General features: G+C 31.3%; 1 protein-coding gene across 3 annotated transcripts in view; it reads right to left on the reverse strand.

The window, feature by feature from the left end:
- The window catches only part of gpc6a (glypican 6a), a 265,587-nt gene that overhangs the window by 197,388 nt on the left and 51,337 nt on the right, over positions 1-16,862 (reverse strand). For all 3 annotated transcript variants that reach the window (XM_051108184.1, XM_051108192.1, XM_051108199.1), the window contains exon 2: positions 12,908-13,066. In XM_051108184.1, coding sequence (XP_050964141.1) covers positions 12,908-13,066 — 159 coding nt within the window. The remainder of the gene's footprint in view (positions 1-12,907; positions 13,067-16,862) is intronic.

The raw sequence follows: 16,862 nt of genomic DNA on the forward strand, positions 1-16,862 counted from the left end.
CTCTGCACATTCTTCCATCATATATTTTTCTGTCTGTGAAAATTGTTGCAATCTTCTAATGCATATGTTTTTGCACGGATTGGCCTTTGCATGCTTACAGTTGCTGTAACCGCTATTTTTCTCTCACTGAGAGAGAATCAAAAGCACTGAAGGAATCATATGAGGAAAAGCGAAATCTATTCATATTTTCTTGTCTTGCTTCCTGCGCTTGAAATGTAGTTTGAAATGGTCAAAGAGGCAAAATAGTTGCACAACTGCCTATGTAATTGGATTTAGACATCCCGGAGCAAGAACATCTGCTTGGCGCTTTTATAAATCGGTCTTTTAGGTTGGTTTTGGGTAATAACTACAAAATAAGTTTGATGTGGATTAGTCACATGCAAAAATCCTGAGGGAAAAAGCCTCTTAGAAGAGACTGCAAAGTTTTGTGGGAGATGAGAGATCATTTTTTGGAGATTAACATAATAATAATAATTAAAATAATAATTATTTTGATAATCAATTAATATAACGGTAATTAGAACAATTAATCAACTAACCGTCAATTTCACTGATTAGTCAGGCTTTGATTGATTATTTAGCGTTTCCAATTTGTTAAATTATTAAGTTATATAGTACATATTCTATACATATTCATGAACATATGCAACTGCTTTAAAAAATAAATAAATAAATAAATAAATAATTTCCATTTACAATTTTAGGATTAAATTAATAAAGGTTAAATAACAATTTGCAAATAATAAGAAGAAAACAAGTTAATAAATAAATAAATGTAGGGTTAAACAATTTGCAAGTGATGTAATGGAAATTATATATTTTAATTACAGGTGCATCTCAATAAATTAGAATGTCGTGGAAAAGTTCATTTATTTTAGTAATTCAACTCAAACTGTGAAACTCGTGTATTAAATAAATTCAGTGCACACAGACTGAAGTAGTTTAAGTCTTTGGTTCTTTTAATTGTGATGATTTTGGCTCACATTTAACAAAAACCCACCAATTCACTATCTCAACAAATTAGAATACTTCATAAGACCAGTAAAAAAAAAATAAAAAATAGTGAATTGTTGGCCTTCCGGAAAGTATGTTCATCTTCTGTATATGTACTCAATACTTGGTAGGGGCTCCTTTTGCTTTAATTACTGCCTAGGTGCCAAATCAGCATCTTTAAAAAGCTGGTCAGCAGAAGGAAGCATGAAGTGCTCTAAAATTTCTTGGTAAACGGGTGCAGTGACTTTGGTTTTCAAAAAACAGGAGCAGATGACATTGCACCCCAAATCATCACAGACTGTGGACACTTAACACTGGACTTCAAGCAACTATGAACTTCTCCACCCTTCCTCCAGACTCTAGGACCTTGCTTTCCAAATGGAATACAAAACTCGCTCTCATCTGAAAAGAGGACTTTGGACCACACTGGACAACAGTCCATTTCTTTTTCTCCTTAGCCCAGGTAAGACGTCTCTGACGTTGTCTGTGGTTCAGGAGTGGCTTAACAAGAGGAAAACGACAACTGTAGCCAAATTCCTTGACACGTCTGTGTGTGGTGGCTCTTGATGCCTTGACCCCAGCCTCAGTCCATTCCTTATGAAGTTCACCCAAATTCTTGAATCGATTTTTGCTTGACAAGCCTCTCAAGGCTGCAGTTCTCTCGGTTGATTGGGCATCTTTTTCCTTCCACTCAACTTTCTGTTAACATGCTTGGATGCAGCACTCTGTGAACAGCCAGCTTCTTTGGCAATGAATGTTTGTGGCTTACCCTCCTTGTGAAGGGTGTCAATGATTGTCTTCTGGACAACTGTCATATCAGCAGTCTTCCCCATGATTGTGTAGCCTAGTGAACCAAACTGAGAGACCATTTTGAAGGCTCAGGAAACCTTTGCAGGTGTTCTGAGTTGATTAGCTGATTGGCATGTCACCATATTCTGATTAGTTGAGATAGTGAATTGGTGGGTTTTTGTTAAATGTGAGCCAAAATCATCACAATTAAAAGAACCAAAGACTTAAACTACTTCAGTCTGTGTGCATTGAATTTATTTAATACACAAGTTTCACAATTTGAGTTGAATTATTGAAATAAATGATGATAAATGAGATAATGATACGGAGTGAATGCTCCTGCCACATATTATACGTCCATCAAATACTTTTACTTCAAACTCGCTAAATTCCAGCCTCAGCCCAATCAGAAGTACCAGTACTTACATAGAAACCTATACAAAGTAGCCAGAAAGAAATGCTATTTTTAAAGAAATACATCACATGGATTTAGAGGCTTTTGCATCTGAACTTTTCATATAAAGATTATCTCTCTCTCTTTCTCTCTCTCTCTCTCTCTCTCTCTCTCTCTCTCTCTAAAATCTAAAACATTTACTTTAAATATTAAATATATATTAAAGTATATATCAATCAATCAATCAATCAATCAATCCACGTACAACTTGGCAAGTAAAATAAATAAATAATTAAATAAATAAATAAATGTTGGGTTAAATAAATAAAGGTTAAATAATTTGCAAGTGATGTAAAGGAAATATTTTAATTATACATTTATTATGTTTATTTATATTTACATTTTATACACACACACACACACACACATATATATATATATATATATATATATATATATATAATATTTATATATTTAATATATATATATATATATATATATATTTTTTTTTTTTTTTTTTTCATATTTTTGTTTAAATCAACATTAGAATTTTACATTATTATTCTTTATTATTTATTTTCTTTTAATATATATATGTAATGTAATACATTTGGCAGAAATGTCATAAAAGACTACAAAAGACTCAAATTAATTTATTCTATATTGATTTTGAGATGAAATGAGACTTGGCCATCCATCCATCTAGTAAATCCATGACTATAAGTCTTCATGACCTGATGGTTTTATCTGTGCGATGAATATCCTTCTCTCTTTAGCCACACGTCTGTATCATTGAAGGTCTCGCTTCTGATCTGGATTCAGGTCGTAGTGCGTGTTTTCTTTATCATCTCCGGCTCATGCTTTGCTTGTCTTCTGGTCTTTATCTCGGAGGGCAGGTGTGTATCTGACAGACCAACACACTTAAACACACACAAACACGCGCATATACGCACGGCTTTATTTATCACTCTGATAGGCAGCGCAGATTTGGCAGCTAATCCCCAGAAACACCTTCAGCTTGGCGGGATAAATATCGATCCGGCCGCAGTATCTCTTTTCCTCAAAAAGCAGAGCCGCCTCGTGATGAATGGATCTCTTTTTGTACTCTGTTGGGTGTGAAGTGAAGTTAGTCAAGTCCATCTGCTTTCCCCAAAGAGTACAGTCAGCCAAAATTGATGTGAGCTGCAGAGTTTTTGTCTGTTTTTACATATATTGTGTGTCATGAATTAGCTGTAATGCAAATAAAATAAAAATTAAATAGTACATTTACTATATATTTATTTTTTGTTGCATATTTATTGCATATTAATATTAAAATTATTGTTGTAAAAACATTAATAATGGCAGTCAGCAAGAAGATTAAAGATTATTTAAAAAAATATTATTATTATTATTATTATTATTTTTTATAAAAAACAAACAAACAAACAAAAAACAGCTTGTATTACGGTAATGAGAATGAGATCTTAGCCATTAATTTTAGGTGAATATTTATATAACAATAAAAAACAAACAAACAAACAAACAAAAACATTTTCTATTTATTGTATAGCCATTATGCTGATTTAAACAAAATATATTGTCTGTCATATATAAATGAGTAAATGAGCTGTAATACACATACAATAATTAATTTGTTAAATTAGTAATATTCATTGCATAGCATTTACTGCACTGCATTTTATTTAAATAAATAAATATATTTAAATCATCCTAAATTATAAATTATACATTTGATATTCAAAATATTAAAGAATATATATATATATATTTTGATCATTTAAAAAGCTTATTATATTAAAATTCCACTTTTATTACAATAATGACAATGAGATTTTGCAGTACATCAGAGCATAGTAAAGTAAACTTAGTGGGAAAATGTTTATTTCATCCGGAAAAATATTGCAATTTATTGCATTAATATTTATTTGAAATATATATTTCATATATTTAGTCAAGTTCATGTGCTTCCCCAGAAGAGTAATGTCAACCAGAAATTTAAATGATGGTATTATCAATTATTTAATTTAATTTAATTTAATTTATTATTATAATATATAATAATAAATTATATATATATATATATATATATATATATATTATTTTATTTTGCAAAAAATCATTATGGAATCATCATGAATAATTAAATAATTAATGAAATAATTAATTATTATAAATAATTCATTAAAAAATACACACAAAAAAATTGGTTATATAACAGTAATGAGTGGGAAAAATGTAGGTTAAAATTGTCATAAAAGAATGAAATAAATTTGGATCTTTATCCATTTTTTTAAAGACATTAAAATGTATTTGAAATATATTTAGCATATCTAATTAAATCCCTGATGCGTAAAGTCAGCCAAAACTGACGTGAACTGCCAATTTTATTTATTTATTTATTTTTTTTTACATTATTCATCTGTCACATTTGAATAAGATTTTTAGCGAATCGGTTTTGCTTTAATTGATCTCATTTGTGAATTGTCCAATGGCACCGATAGCAGTTGCGATTTTGGAAAGCTGCTGGTGAATGTGAATGCTTGGAGTGGTTGTGCTGCCCACTCTGCCCGGCTGTGAAGCGGCGTTCGTCCTTTATCTTCTGGAGCTCTAGCCTCCTCCTAGGGATTTGATCCTTCATCCATTTTCCATGCCCTCATTTTTTTCATTCCTTTGCTATTTATAGGAGCCTATTTAGAAATTCTTTAACTCCCACTTTTTGATTACCGCCTCGGCTTCCTATGGGGCCTTGTGTTTTTTGATGCATTATTGAAAAATCCTGATGCTGTTAAGGCCTTTAAAGGCTGCAGGATTAAGTCTGAATTGGAACGCAGGCTATTTTTTGGTCCTTATGTCTTTTAAACACATGATGTGTAACACTGGCACCTTTATGCAATAACTAATGAAAATTTGCAATGCTACAGATATAGCAACATTCATACTGCTCACCAAGGCTTATTTATTTGATTATAAATGCAGTAAAACAGTAATATTGTGAATAATATTACAATGCAAAATAAGTGTTTTCTGTTTGACTAAAATGTCATTTAAAATGTAATTTATTTTTCTCATGCAAAGCAGAATTTTTAACAGCCTTTACTCCAGTCTTCAGTGTCACATGATCTAGAAACATTTTTTTTTGAAGAACTTTTGAAAGGTAATGTACATTTTTTTGTAGTGTAATATTTTATAAAATTGTTAAAACTGTTGACATATAATCTACTAATGCACTGCACCATCAGCTATACACGATGCCAGTTGAGAAAAATGGTGATTTAATACTAGAGTTTGTTATAAAAAATAACAGAAACTTATTTAAAAAAAATACTGCATATTTTGTGCTTTTTTATTTTATTTCATTATTTTATTTTATTTTATTTTACTTTATTATTTTAATTTTATTTTATTTTATTTATTTATTTTTTTTTTTTTTTTTGCACTAATTGTTTTAATAGAAACAGATACAATAACCTTCAAAACAAAATACCAACTATTATTTTATTTTATTTTATTTTATTTTATTTTGCACTAATTGTGTAACTAGAAACAGATACAATAACCTTTATTTTGAGAAAAATGGTGATTTAATACTAGAGCTTGTTATAAAAAATAACAGAAACTTATTTAAAAAAAATACTGCATATTTTGTGCTTTTTTATTTTATTTCATTATTTTATTTTATTTTATTTTATTTTATTTTATTTTATTATTTTACTTTATTATTTTTATTTTATTTTATTTTATTTTTTTATTTTGTGCTAATTGTTTTAATAGAAACAGGTACAATAACCTTCAAAACAAAATACCAACTATTATTTTATTTTATTTTATTTTGCACTAATTGTGTAACTAGAAACAGATACAATAACCTTCAAAACAAAATACCAACTATTTTATTATTTTATTTTATTTTATTATTTCATTTCATTTTATTTTATTTCATTTTATTTTAGACAGCAGGCACCACTGTGTTTTCACTCTAAAATTCGCCTTCAAGTTTAATGTTGCCATGCTAAATGTAATCCTTACTAGTTTTGCAGTAGTTAAATACTGCTCAGATTGTTACAACAAATATAATCTGACAGTTGTTCATTCATAATACAGTACATCTCTCTTCTTAAATAGCTTTAATGCAGTTAGCTACTTTTTCCAAAGCAGTAGCTTGACTGCAGTTGAACTACTTTATGAGAAACTTGTAGCTTGATGAACGCGTGTTTAAAGCAGCTTCTCCAGCACGTTGGCACACTCTTTGGCACAGAGTCCTGAATGATGCAAATGCAAACCGCTCATCTCTCTTGATTCGGCCGTCCATTAGGCCGCATTACTCGTCTTTTAATACATTAGTCGGGTTCAGTCTCCCATTTTGCCTCATCCTGACCTGTTTCTGAGCACGGCTCGATGAGTAACTCTCAGGATTAGACAAATACGGGCACTTTGCTCAGTGTGGGAGAGCCAGTGAATCACAGATGTTACTGGGGGGAGAAAAGCCACAGAGGATTGATTACATCAGAGCGAAAAGCCTCTTTCTTTGATTCTGGTCACCCCCACAGACTCGACAAATCTTGTGCTCTTTTCCCAGCAGGGCAGCTTAAGGGAGGAAGCAAATTTTTCACAATGTACAGGTTTCAACATCACTCACTTTTTAATTTCGTACGGCTGAAGCTTGGAGGAGTTGCCGTGGTGGAACTCGCAGTGGCATTAAAACACTGTGAAATGTCAAACTCGGTGGGTGTTTGAGGGTTGAAACTATTCCCAATAGAAGTCAGGTGCAAATTTCCTGTACTATAGTGCTTTTCAAAACACTCAGGTTAAATCAACACGGTGCAACTTTCAGAATCCAAAAAGTAGTGCACGCTTTTTTGTTTTATTTTATCATTAATATTTTATTTTATCATTAATATGTATAATTTATGTATAATATACACACACACACATATAATTGCTTTTTAATTTAATTAAAATTTGGTTTTAAATATTTAAAGCTTAGCTGTAAAAAATTATAAAGTTGTTTAATCAAAATATTAACATATATTTATGCATTTAATACATTATTACATTAAATGTAATACATTTTAATATTTTTTATATTAATATTTTAATATTTTTTTTAAATCTGCAAAAATAATCATCTTAAATCAGCTCATTTTAATGTAATTAAAATTTGGTGTAAAATATTTAAAGCTTAGTTGTAATACATTAATGAAAATTAAATCTTATTACAATAGAAAAAAATTAATAAATAAATCTTAACTATTTTTATATACTGTCTTTAGGCTGATTTCAATAAAAAATATAAAAATGTATGACATTGAATAAATTAATAAATGAATAAATAAATAAAATAATAATAATATTTAATCATTATATATATATATATATTTTTTTTTTTTTTTACCCAGATGTCCCAATTTAGTTTTAATAATGATTCCCATTAGTTTTAGATTTAAAGTGTATATTTTTAAAATTGATAAATTAATACATTTATATATTTTAATAAACAAACATTAACTACATTAATGAATGTCATAATTGTGGTCTGGTTTATGAAACAAATTATGTATCCTAAAACGACACCATGATCATAAAATTAAAATAAATTAAATTAAATTACTGTTTTGGTGGTGAAATATGCTCAAGGCATGTCTTTAAGAGGTATACACTTGAACTTAATATCCATAAAACAGCCAACAAGTCACACGACACCATTGCTACCATAATTATTACATGCTGATATGCTAATTACTAATTAATGCTAATGCATTCGACTAAGTGAGTGTAAACAAACTGTACGTTTCAAAGCAGAGCTTGAGTAATAACTGCACAGTGAATGGGGTTGATTTCACCTACAAATACAACGGCCAAAAAGTTATAAAGCCACAGCGCCTTTATATTTCAGGTTTATTAATGGCATTGCTTAAGTATTAATGGCTCTGTTCGCTATTAATGAAATTTCTCCTGTTCCTTTGGCCCAAAACAGCATCTATAATCACCGCCATGCCCATGATCCAGCAGCTCGCCAGCGTAATTAACAATCTGTCAGCGTTATAGGCCGTCTATGTTCATCAAAGCCTCGCCGTCGGTTTGTAAAACTCTTTTAGGCTGAGTTACGATTCAACGCAAGATCCCTAAGAAATGGGCAGAAGAACACAGAGCTGGACTTCACAGAGCCGTCAGAGAAATAATGTAGGTTATCAGCTGGCAGTGATTCACGGTGAAGGGTTTTGTTGTGTCACTGGATTAATGTGGGCCGGATAGCATCGAGGTTGGCGTACAGTCAAGCCACTAGAAACTTCCAGCATGACACGTCGTATCACGGCCTCCGTCTCTCAGGAACATCAGTATGCAAACCGCCGGCGTGATTTGTCTCGCAGTCATTCAGCGAGCGACTCTGCTCACATTCTCATAGGAATGGAAGAAAAATCTCTTTAACGGCTCAATTGCTTCTTCCAGACCAAATGATCTGAGCTGACATTCATGCTTATTGTATAAGCCTGTAAAAAACTGCTAAAATATATTACACATGAAAATGTTTGATGGTGTTGATTTGGTGGAACAGTAATGAGAATGAAATCTTATTACAGTAGAAAAATTGGTGTGAAAAATGTCACAAAAGATTGCCAAAATAAATAAATAAATCTGAAGTATTTATTGTAAAAATGTGTTTTACATGTGTATTTTTTGTACATTTTTGTATAAATCATCTAAAAAATCTCATACTACCAAACATTTATATTTATATTTATATTTATATTTATATTTATATTTATATTTATATTTATATTTATATTTATATTTATATTTATATTCCATTGAATTTATTCCATTCCATAATTCCAAACTGGACAAATGTTAAGAATTTTATTTATATATTTTATATTTAAACAGTACAATTAATAATATGCAAGGAATAATTAATAATTTTTTCCCTTCAATATGCATCTCACTACATTTATTAGTAATTCTTAAGTATGTTCATCTATTTAATTTGATTTAAATAATATTTACAAAAATACATATATTCAAATGTCTTAGAATCAGCATGAATCTGTCATGAAAACAATTGCATTTATTTAGTTAAAAAGTGTAACGTATGGCAAGCTGTGAAACAACCAATATTTAATTACTTGTATGACAATGAAACTTAATTTTTTTAATGATATATATACATTTGAGTGTACTCTTACTGTATGAAAATCATTCTATTTTTATTTATCTATTTTTATTTCTCCAGGGGAATTTGAGGAGACATTTGAGATACTTTAAACAACTGTGATCCCCCATTAAGTCTCATTTAAGAAGCCAGAGAAGTGCATAAAAAGTAAATCCATACGTGCTGGATCTTCTAAGGCCACAGCAGAGTTCGTTAAGTCACAAGATATGCTCAACAATTTCCATTCACACTACATGCAAATCACCAACTTTTCCAGAGCGATAATATTAACCTTTACATAACCCGTGAATATGTACTCCAGCTCTCCACTGTACGCCTTCATTATGACATTTCAAAAACTGTATAATTAGTGTGAGCTGTATGGAGCAGGTCCGTCTGGTTTCCGGGCGAATTACAGTGGCGGTTTGGAGCAGGTCTGGCCCGCCTAATTAAAGCCCGAACCCCCTAAAGGAAGGTGTAACAAAAGGTTAAAAAGTAGATACTAAACGGCTCTCATTCAAAAGATTACATAAGGAACTTTTCAGTGACTGCAAAAGTAGATTTCAAGTTATTCAGAGCAGATATTTCCACTAACAGAAGTTGTGAATACAACTTGAACTCTTTCAATAACATTCAACATTTAAGACGCTAATTAGATGATCTTCTGAATAGCTAACCACCTTGAAAATCAATGGAAAAAACTCACACTCTGCTTATAAAATGCATTAAAGCTTAAAGAAGAAAACACACTGTCCATATAGACACACTGTCTATGAGATCAACCAGACTTCATATATTTCTTCTAACTTTGCCAGTCTAAAAACTTGAGAAGTTATTCTTGAGCAACAAAGTAGGCAAAAATGAATAGCAAGAAATGGGAATTACGACTTACTAGTGCAGATCGCTTATTTCAAACATTTCAATAAAGCTTCAAACTCAAGATTTGCTGTACTGTGACTGATTTGCAAATGAATCATTTAGGACACTGTTCTGAGTCAATTCAAAAGACCTGCTTCAACAGAATGATTCGTTCACAAATTCCTGCTCAAAACACTTTCATTTTACTGCACAACGATTCATTTGCAAGGTTCAGTTTTTTGAACCAGTTCAAACTATTCATTCAAAAGATCTGACTAATTTGTTCAATAACAGGTTTAAGCTGGTTTAAACAATTCGATCAAAAGATGTGACTCAACGGAATGATTTGTTCACAAACTGCTACTGTAAATTCACCACTAGCAACACATTTTTTTCAATTTTTCAATTTTTTTACTGCACAAAGATTCATCAGCAAGCTGAGCTTTCTGAACCAGTTCAAACAATTTATTTAAAAGCTTAGACTCAACAGAATGATTCGTTCACAAATTCCTACTGTATAGAATAATTTATTCACAAATTAGTAACACTGAACAATTTTTAGTTTTTACTACACATAGATCCAATCTGCAGGTTCAGCTTTCTAAACAGTTCAAACCATTCATCCAAAAGCATTCAAGACTCAACAGAATGATTCATTCACAAATTCCAACTCAAAACACTAAACATTTTTCAATTTTAGTGCACAAAAATTCATTTGCAGGTTCAGTATATTGAACCATTTCACACAATTCATTCAAAAGATCCGATTCAATAGAATGACTCGTTCAAAAACATTTGTCATGTTTTCAGTTCTTTGAACTGGTTTAAACAACTCAATCAAAAGATGCGACTCAACTAAATGATTTGCTCACAAAGATTCATCTGCAAGCTGAGCTAAGAATTAATTCAAAAACTTAGACTCAACAGAATGATTCGTTGACAAATTCCTACTGTATAGAATGATTCATTTACAAATTCCTAGCAACTCGAAACAATGTTTAGTTTTAACTAAACAAAGATCCATCTGCAGGTTTAGCTTTCTGAACCGGTTAAGTAATTTAGGTCCTAAGCTTCATTAGTGGGTACAAATTGTCCTTACTTTACATATTTCTGTTCTTTTTCATCTTTGCCAGTTAAAAACTTAAGAAGCTATTCAGGAGAAATAAAGTACACAAAATTGAGTAGCAAGCAATGGAAATTACAATTTACTAGTGCAAACCAGTTCTTTTGAATATTTTGTTTTAATGAAGCCATCAACTCAAGAACCACTTTGACCACTTTGAACTGTGAATGAATCACTTAGACCAATGATTCAATGATCTGACTAAACAAAACGATTCATTTACAATTCATACTTCTAACACTAAAGTTTTGTTTAACATTACTACACAAAGATTCATCTGCAGGTTCAGCTTTCTGAACAGTTCAAACAATTCATTCAAAAGCATTTTGTTTACAAATTCTAATTTGTTTACAAATTCCAACTCAAAACACTAACTTTTTTTTTTTTTTTTAATTTTACTGCACAAAGATTAATAGCAAGCAATGGGAATTACAATATACTAGTGCAAACCAGTTCTTTTGAACATTTTGTTTTAATAAAGCCATTAACTCAAGAACCACTTCGACCAAGCTGTAAATGAATCATTTAGACCTGTTAAAAAGATCTGACTAAAAAAATGATTTGTATACAGTTCATACTACTAACACTAAACTTGTTTAACATTACTCCACAAAGATTTAGCTGCAGGTTCAGTTTTCTGAACAGTTCAAACGATTTATTCAAAAGCATTCAAGACTCAACAAAATGATTCATTCACTAATTCCATCTTAAAACACATTTTTTTATATTACTGCACAAAGATTCGTTTGCAGGTTCAGTGTATTGAACCATTTCAAACAATTCATTTAACAGATCCGATTCAACAGAATGACTGGTTCAAAAACATTTTTCATGTTTTCAGTTCTTTGAACTGGTTTAAACAATTCAGTCAAAAAATGTAACTCAAACCGCTACTGTAAATTCACTACTAGTAACACTACACAATTTTAACTTTTTTACTGCACAAAGATTCATCTGCAAGTTCAGGTTTCTGAACCAGTTTAGACTCATCAGAATGATTCGCTCAATAATTCCAACTCAAAACACGAAACATTTTTTAAATTTTACTGCACAAAGATTTATTTGCAGGTTCCGATTTTTGAACCATTTCAATCGATTCATTCAAAAGATCCGACTCAATAGAATGACTCGTTCAAAAACTCAAAAGCATTTTTCATGTATTCGGTTCTTTGAACTGGTTTATAAGCAATTCAATCAAAAGATGTGACTCAACGAAATGATTTGTTCACAAACTGCTACTGCAAATTCACTAATAGTAACACTACACAATTTAAACTTTTTTTACTGCACAAAGATTCAACTGCAAGCTCAGCTTTCTGAACCAGTTTAGACTCAACAGAATGATTCGCTCACAAGCAAACTGCCTTAAAATTTGCTACTGGTAACACCAACATTTTTCCACAAAGATTTGTTTTGCAACTCATCCAGGTGTCATTGCACATCAATTCCGGTGTAATTTGCACACTGAAAGCATAACTGCTTTGCATTACATCTGTTCATTATAGACTATCCAGTAATTAGGCTAAATCAAAAATCCTGGATGTACAATGTCAGGCTAGAAAACACAAATCAAACCAAAAACCAACTGTTGCACGCTTACCGTCAAACTTTTTATGTCTGGAGGTGAATATCGCCCGTATGGTGTGGCTGTTCTCATCCACTAATTTCTCGAAATCCAGTTTGCTCTGCTGGCCGAGCCTGTCCTCCATGTCTGAAGTGCAGCAGGTGTAGCCCTGGGAGCAAACCCGCAGATGTTCACCTGTGGGACGAGAGAAGGACATATTTCACACAGACGCACTGGGAGACACGGAGCTCATCGCACCAAATCAAACACGCTTCATTAAGCCGGCTCCGCGATGTGTGATTTCCCCAACCGCATCGAAGACGTGAAGGTGCACCGAGCGAAATTAACGGTGCATGTCGCCGCTAGATGTGACATCTTTAATTACGTCAAAGCGACAGATGGATGTTTGAGAGCCGTCCTCAAACTTCCTCCAGGCACGTGTTTTGCACTCAGGTGAGCAAGTAGAAAACTTGTCAGTGTCAGTATGAAAAAAGTATTTCCCTTCTATTTTTAACATTTCATGCTTGACAGGCTACATTACATTATAATATGTTCAATGTGATATTTTATGTAGTCTCCCTGCGGAGAAAAAGTCGAAACCAGGTTCAAGTCAGCATGAAAAAGCAATTCACATCTGAGTGAAACATTTTCAAAAACAAAAAAATGTACTTGATTACAATACTGATACTCAGTGTTTGCATTAATTGCATATCATACGCATTTGTGCTTCTGAAGAAAAAAACTGAATCTTCAGCTTAAAAGCTTTTTAATGACAGCAAATGACATTGCACACCTTTTAAAATGCATAAAATATCAACAAATATCATAAACAATGTCTAAAAATCCTGCTGTGAATTTCCTGACCAAACGTCATATTTAATATTTTGTAAGCAATGATATTTTTTTTATTTGTATATCTGTTTGTTTGTTCAGATTTTACATACATATATTTCTCTTTTTCTTGTTTTCCAGATAAAATTAGTATTTAAAATTGTACACATATAGCATTTATGTGACATTTGTGACAAACCAGAACTATATTTTAGATAATAATAATAATATTAATAATAACAATAATCATTATTTTTTTGTAAAGTGCCAAGAAATAATATATATAGTGCTGTCAAAAGATTAATCATGATTAATCGCATGCAAAATAAAAGTTTTTGTTTACATAATATATGCATGTATACTGTGTATATTTATTATGCATATATAAATACACACACAGTTTATATTTTGAATATATTTACATATGTTTTCACGAATATATTTATATTCATATAATTGAAATTATATATAAATATTTTTAATATATAAACATAATTAAAAATATATATATAAACATGCATGCGTGTGCATTTATATATAATGAACAGACACATATTATGTAAACAAAAACTTTTATTTTGGATGCAATTAATTGCGATTAATCGTTTGACAGCACTATATATATTAATTACATTATAAGATATTTTAATAATGATAATAATAATAATAATAATAATACACTTTATAATACATTTAATGCACTTATGTAGTGCCCTTAAAAGCTTTTCACAAAGGAAGTACAAAAAAAGGGAAAAATATAAAAACAGATCATAAAAATGCACCTTTTTATATATCAAAATACTAAAGTAAAATCAAGCAAATATATATATATATATATGGGTGCAAATCACCTTTAAAGTTGTCCAAATGAAGTTCTTATCAATGCATATCACTAATCAAAATTTAAGTTTTGACATATTTATGGTAGGAAATTTACTAAATATATTCATAGTACATGAACTTTACTTAATATCCTAATGATTTTTGATATAAAAGAAAAATCTATAATTTTGACTCATACAATATATTGCTGGCTGTTGCTACAAATATACTTGTGCGACTGGTTTTGTGGTCTAATAGGTCCCATATTATGTTTTGGAGCACAAAAAGAAAAAGTCTAGCAACCCGTAGTGCAAAACCACAGTTAAAAGACCAAAATGGGAGAGGTTAAACTAGTCCAACTGTTTTTTAGCTGTGTTCCCAACGCCACAGCATCCAAATTACATTTTTACAGTGTAAATGGCATCCCTCCAGCCATTCTGTCCAGTTCGCGTTTGCACCTGTCCGTCTCCACCATCTGTCCACCTCAGCATTAAACCGCCCTTCCCATCGCAACTTCGCTGAAAAAAATCGCCCAACACCTGCTGGATGAAACATGCTGTCAGGCAGAGCACCACTGCATCGGCTCCCGAGCCAAAGCCAAAGTGCTTCTGGCACGTGTGGATCGAGGGACAACATAACGTATGGAGGAAATGCCAAACTATGGGCTAATGATACATTTAAAATCACCTCAAACTTTGGCGAGGAATCATTAGCAGCTCCTGGTGAGCAAAAGCGATAAACAAGAGTGTGTTGGTAATGACATGACTGCCAAACAGTGTGTGAGGGGAAAAAAAAAAATCTCATTCAGCCAGTTGATTTGAAAACTAATATCAGACTATTATATACTGAGCAGGCAGATACTAGTGGTTATTTTTGAGTATGTATTGACTTCTGCAGAGAGAATATTTTTGAAGTCAGCGTGCGATTTAATTTCTGATTGCATATTCTCGTTTTATTGTAATGAGCGAGAAATTGTGCAATTTACGAACAGGGCTGTATCTCAACACGTCTTTGACGGGAATAATAAGAAACAGACATTAGAAGCCTCAAGATTCATTGTTGAAACTTTTTCATATTAAAGTTCAATCACATTTGAGTTTCGTCAAACATGCACGCTTTCAGTGTTTTGAATTGCTTGGTCAAGGATATTTGAAGCTTTTATGCTTAAAGCTTTCTGCCCGTGCAAAAGTAAAATCACAAACGACATGACAATGATATTAAATGAGGAACGAATTCATTTTATAACTTTACTCTTAGTGCATGTCAACCAAAGTATTTTAATCAAGTCAAGTCGAGCTTTACTGTCATTCCGCTACATGTGTGGGCATACAGTGGAACGAAATGTCGTGTCTCGGAGGACCACGGTGCTACATAAATAAACATACATAACTAGACACAGAAATTCTGTTTTAAACCTATACATAGCTAACTTACTGAAAGCGATAATCTAACTATACATACACATAACCTAAGACAGACTATACAAGTACTTTACATAACTGCAAATCCAAATTCAAGGTGAAGATGACACCAAAAAAAAAAAAAAAAGAAGAAGAAAGAAAGAAGTCTCTTCTTCTCACTGAGGATGCATATATTTGATTAAAAACAGTAAAAATTCTGAAATAGTATTACAATTTAAAATAACTGTTTTCTATGTGAATATATTGTCAAATGTAATTTATTTCTGCGATCAAAACTGAATTTTCAGCATCATTACTCCAGTCCTCAGTGTCACATGATCCTACAGAAATCATTCTGATATGCTGAACAAGAAGCATTTCTGATTTTTTTTTAATGATGAAAACAGTTGAGCTGCTTCATATTTTTATAGAAACCATGATACCTTTTGTTTTTTAGGATTCTTTGATGAATAAAAAGTTCAAAAGAACAGCATTTATTTGAAAGAGAAAAATGTAGTAAAATTATAAATGTCTTTATTCAAAGCTTTTTGTCTGTGCAAAAGTAAAATCACAAACGAGATACCTCAAATGTTTCTCCAATGACAATGACATTAAATGGGGAACAAATTGATTTTATAGCTTTACTCTTAGTGCATGTCAACAAAACGGTGATAGATGATACCAATGTTAGGTACGTTTTCTTACCGAAAAAAAAAGAAAGAAAGAGAGAAGTTTCTTCTGCTCACCAAGGCTGCATTTATATGATAAGAAATAAAGTAAAAACTGTACAAATTCTGAAATATTATTACAATTTAAAATAGCTGTTTTCTATTTGAATATATTGTCAAATGTAATTTATATCTGTGATCAAAGCTGAATTTTCAGCATCATTACTGCAGTCCTTAGTGTCACATGACCCTTCAGAAATCATTCTAATA

Source organism: Labeo rohita, chromosome 1, assembly GCF_022985175.1.
Source record: "Labeo rohita strain BAU-BD-2019 chromosome 1, IGBB_LRoh.1.0, whole genome shotgun sequence".
Lineage (NCBI taxonomy): Eukaryota > Metazoa > Chordata > Actinopteri > Cypriniformes > Cyprinidae > Labeo > Labeo rohita.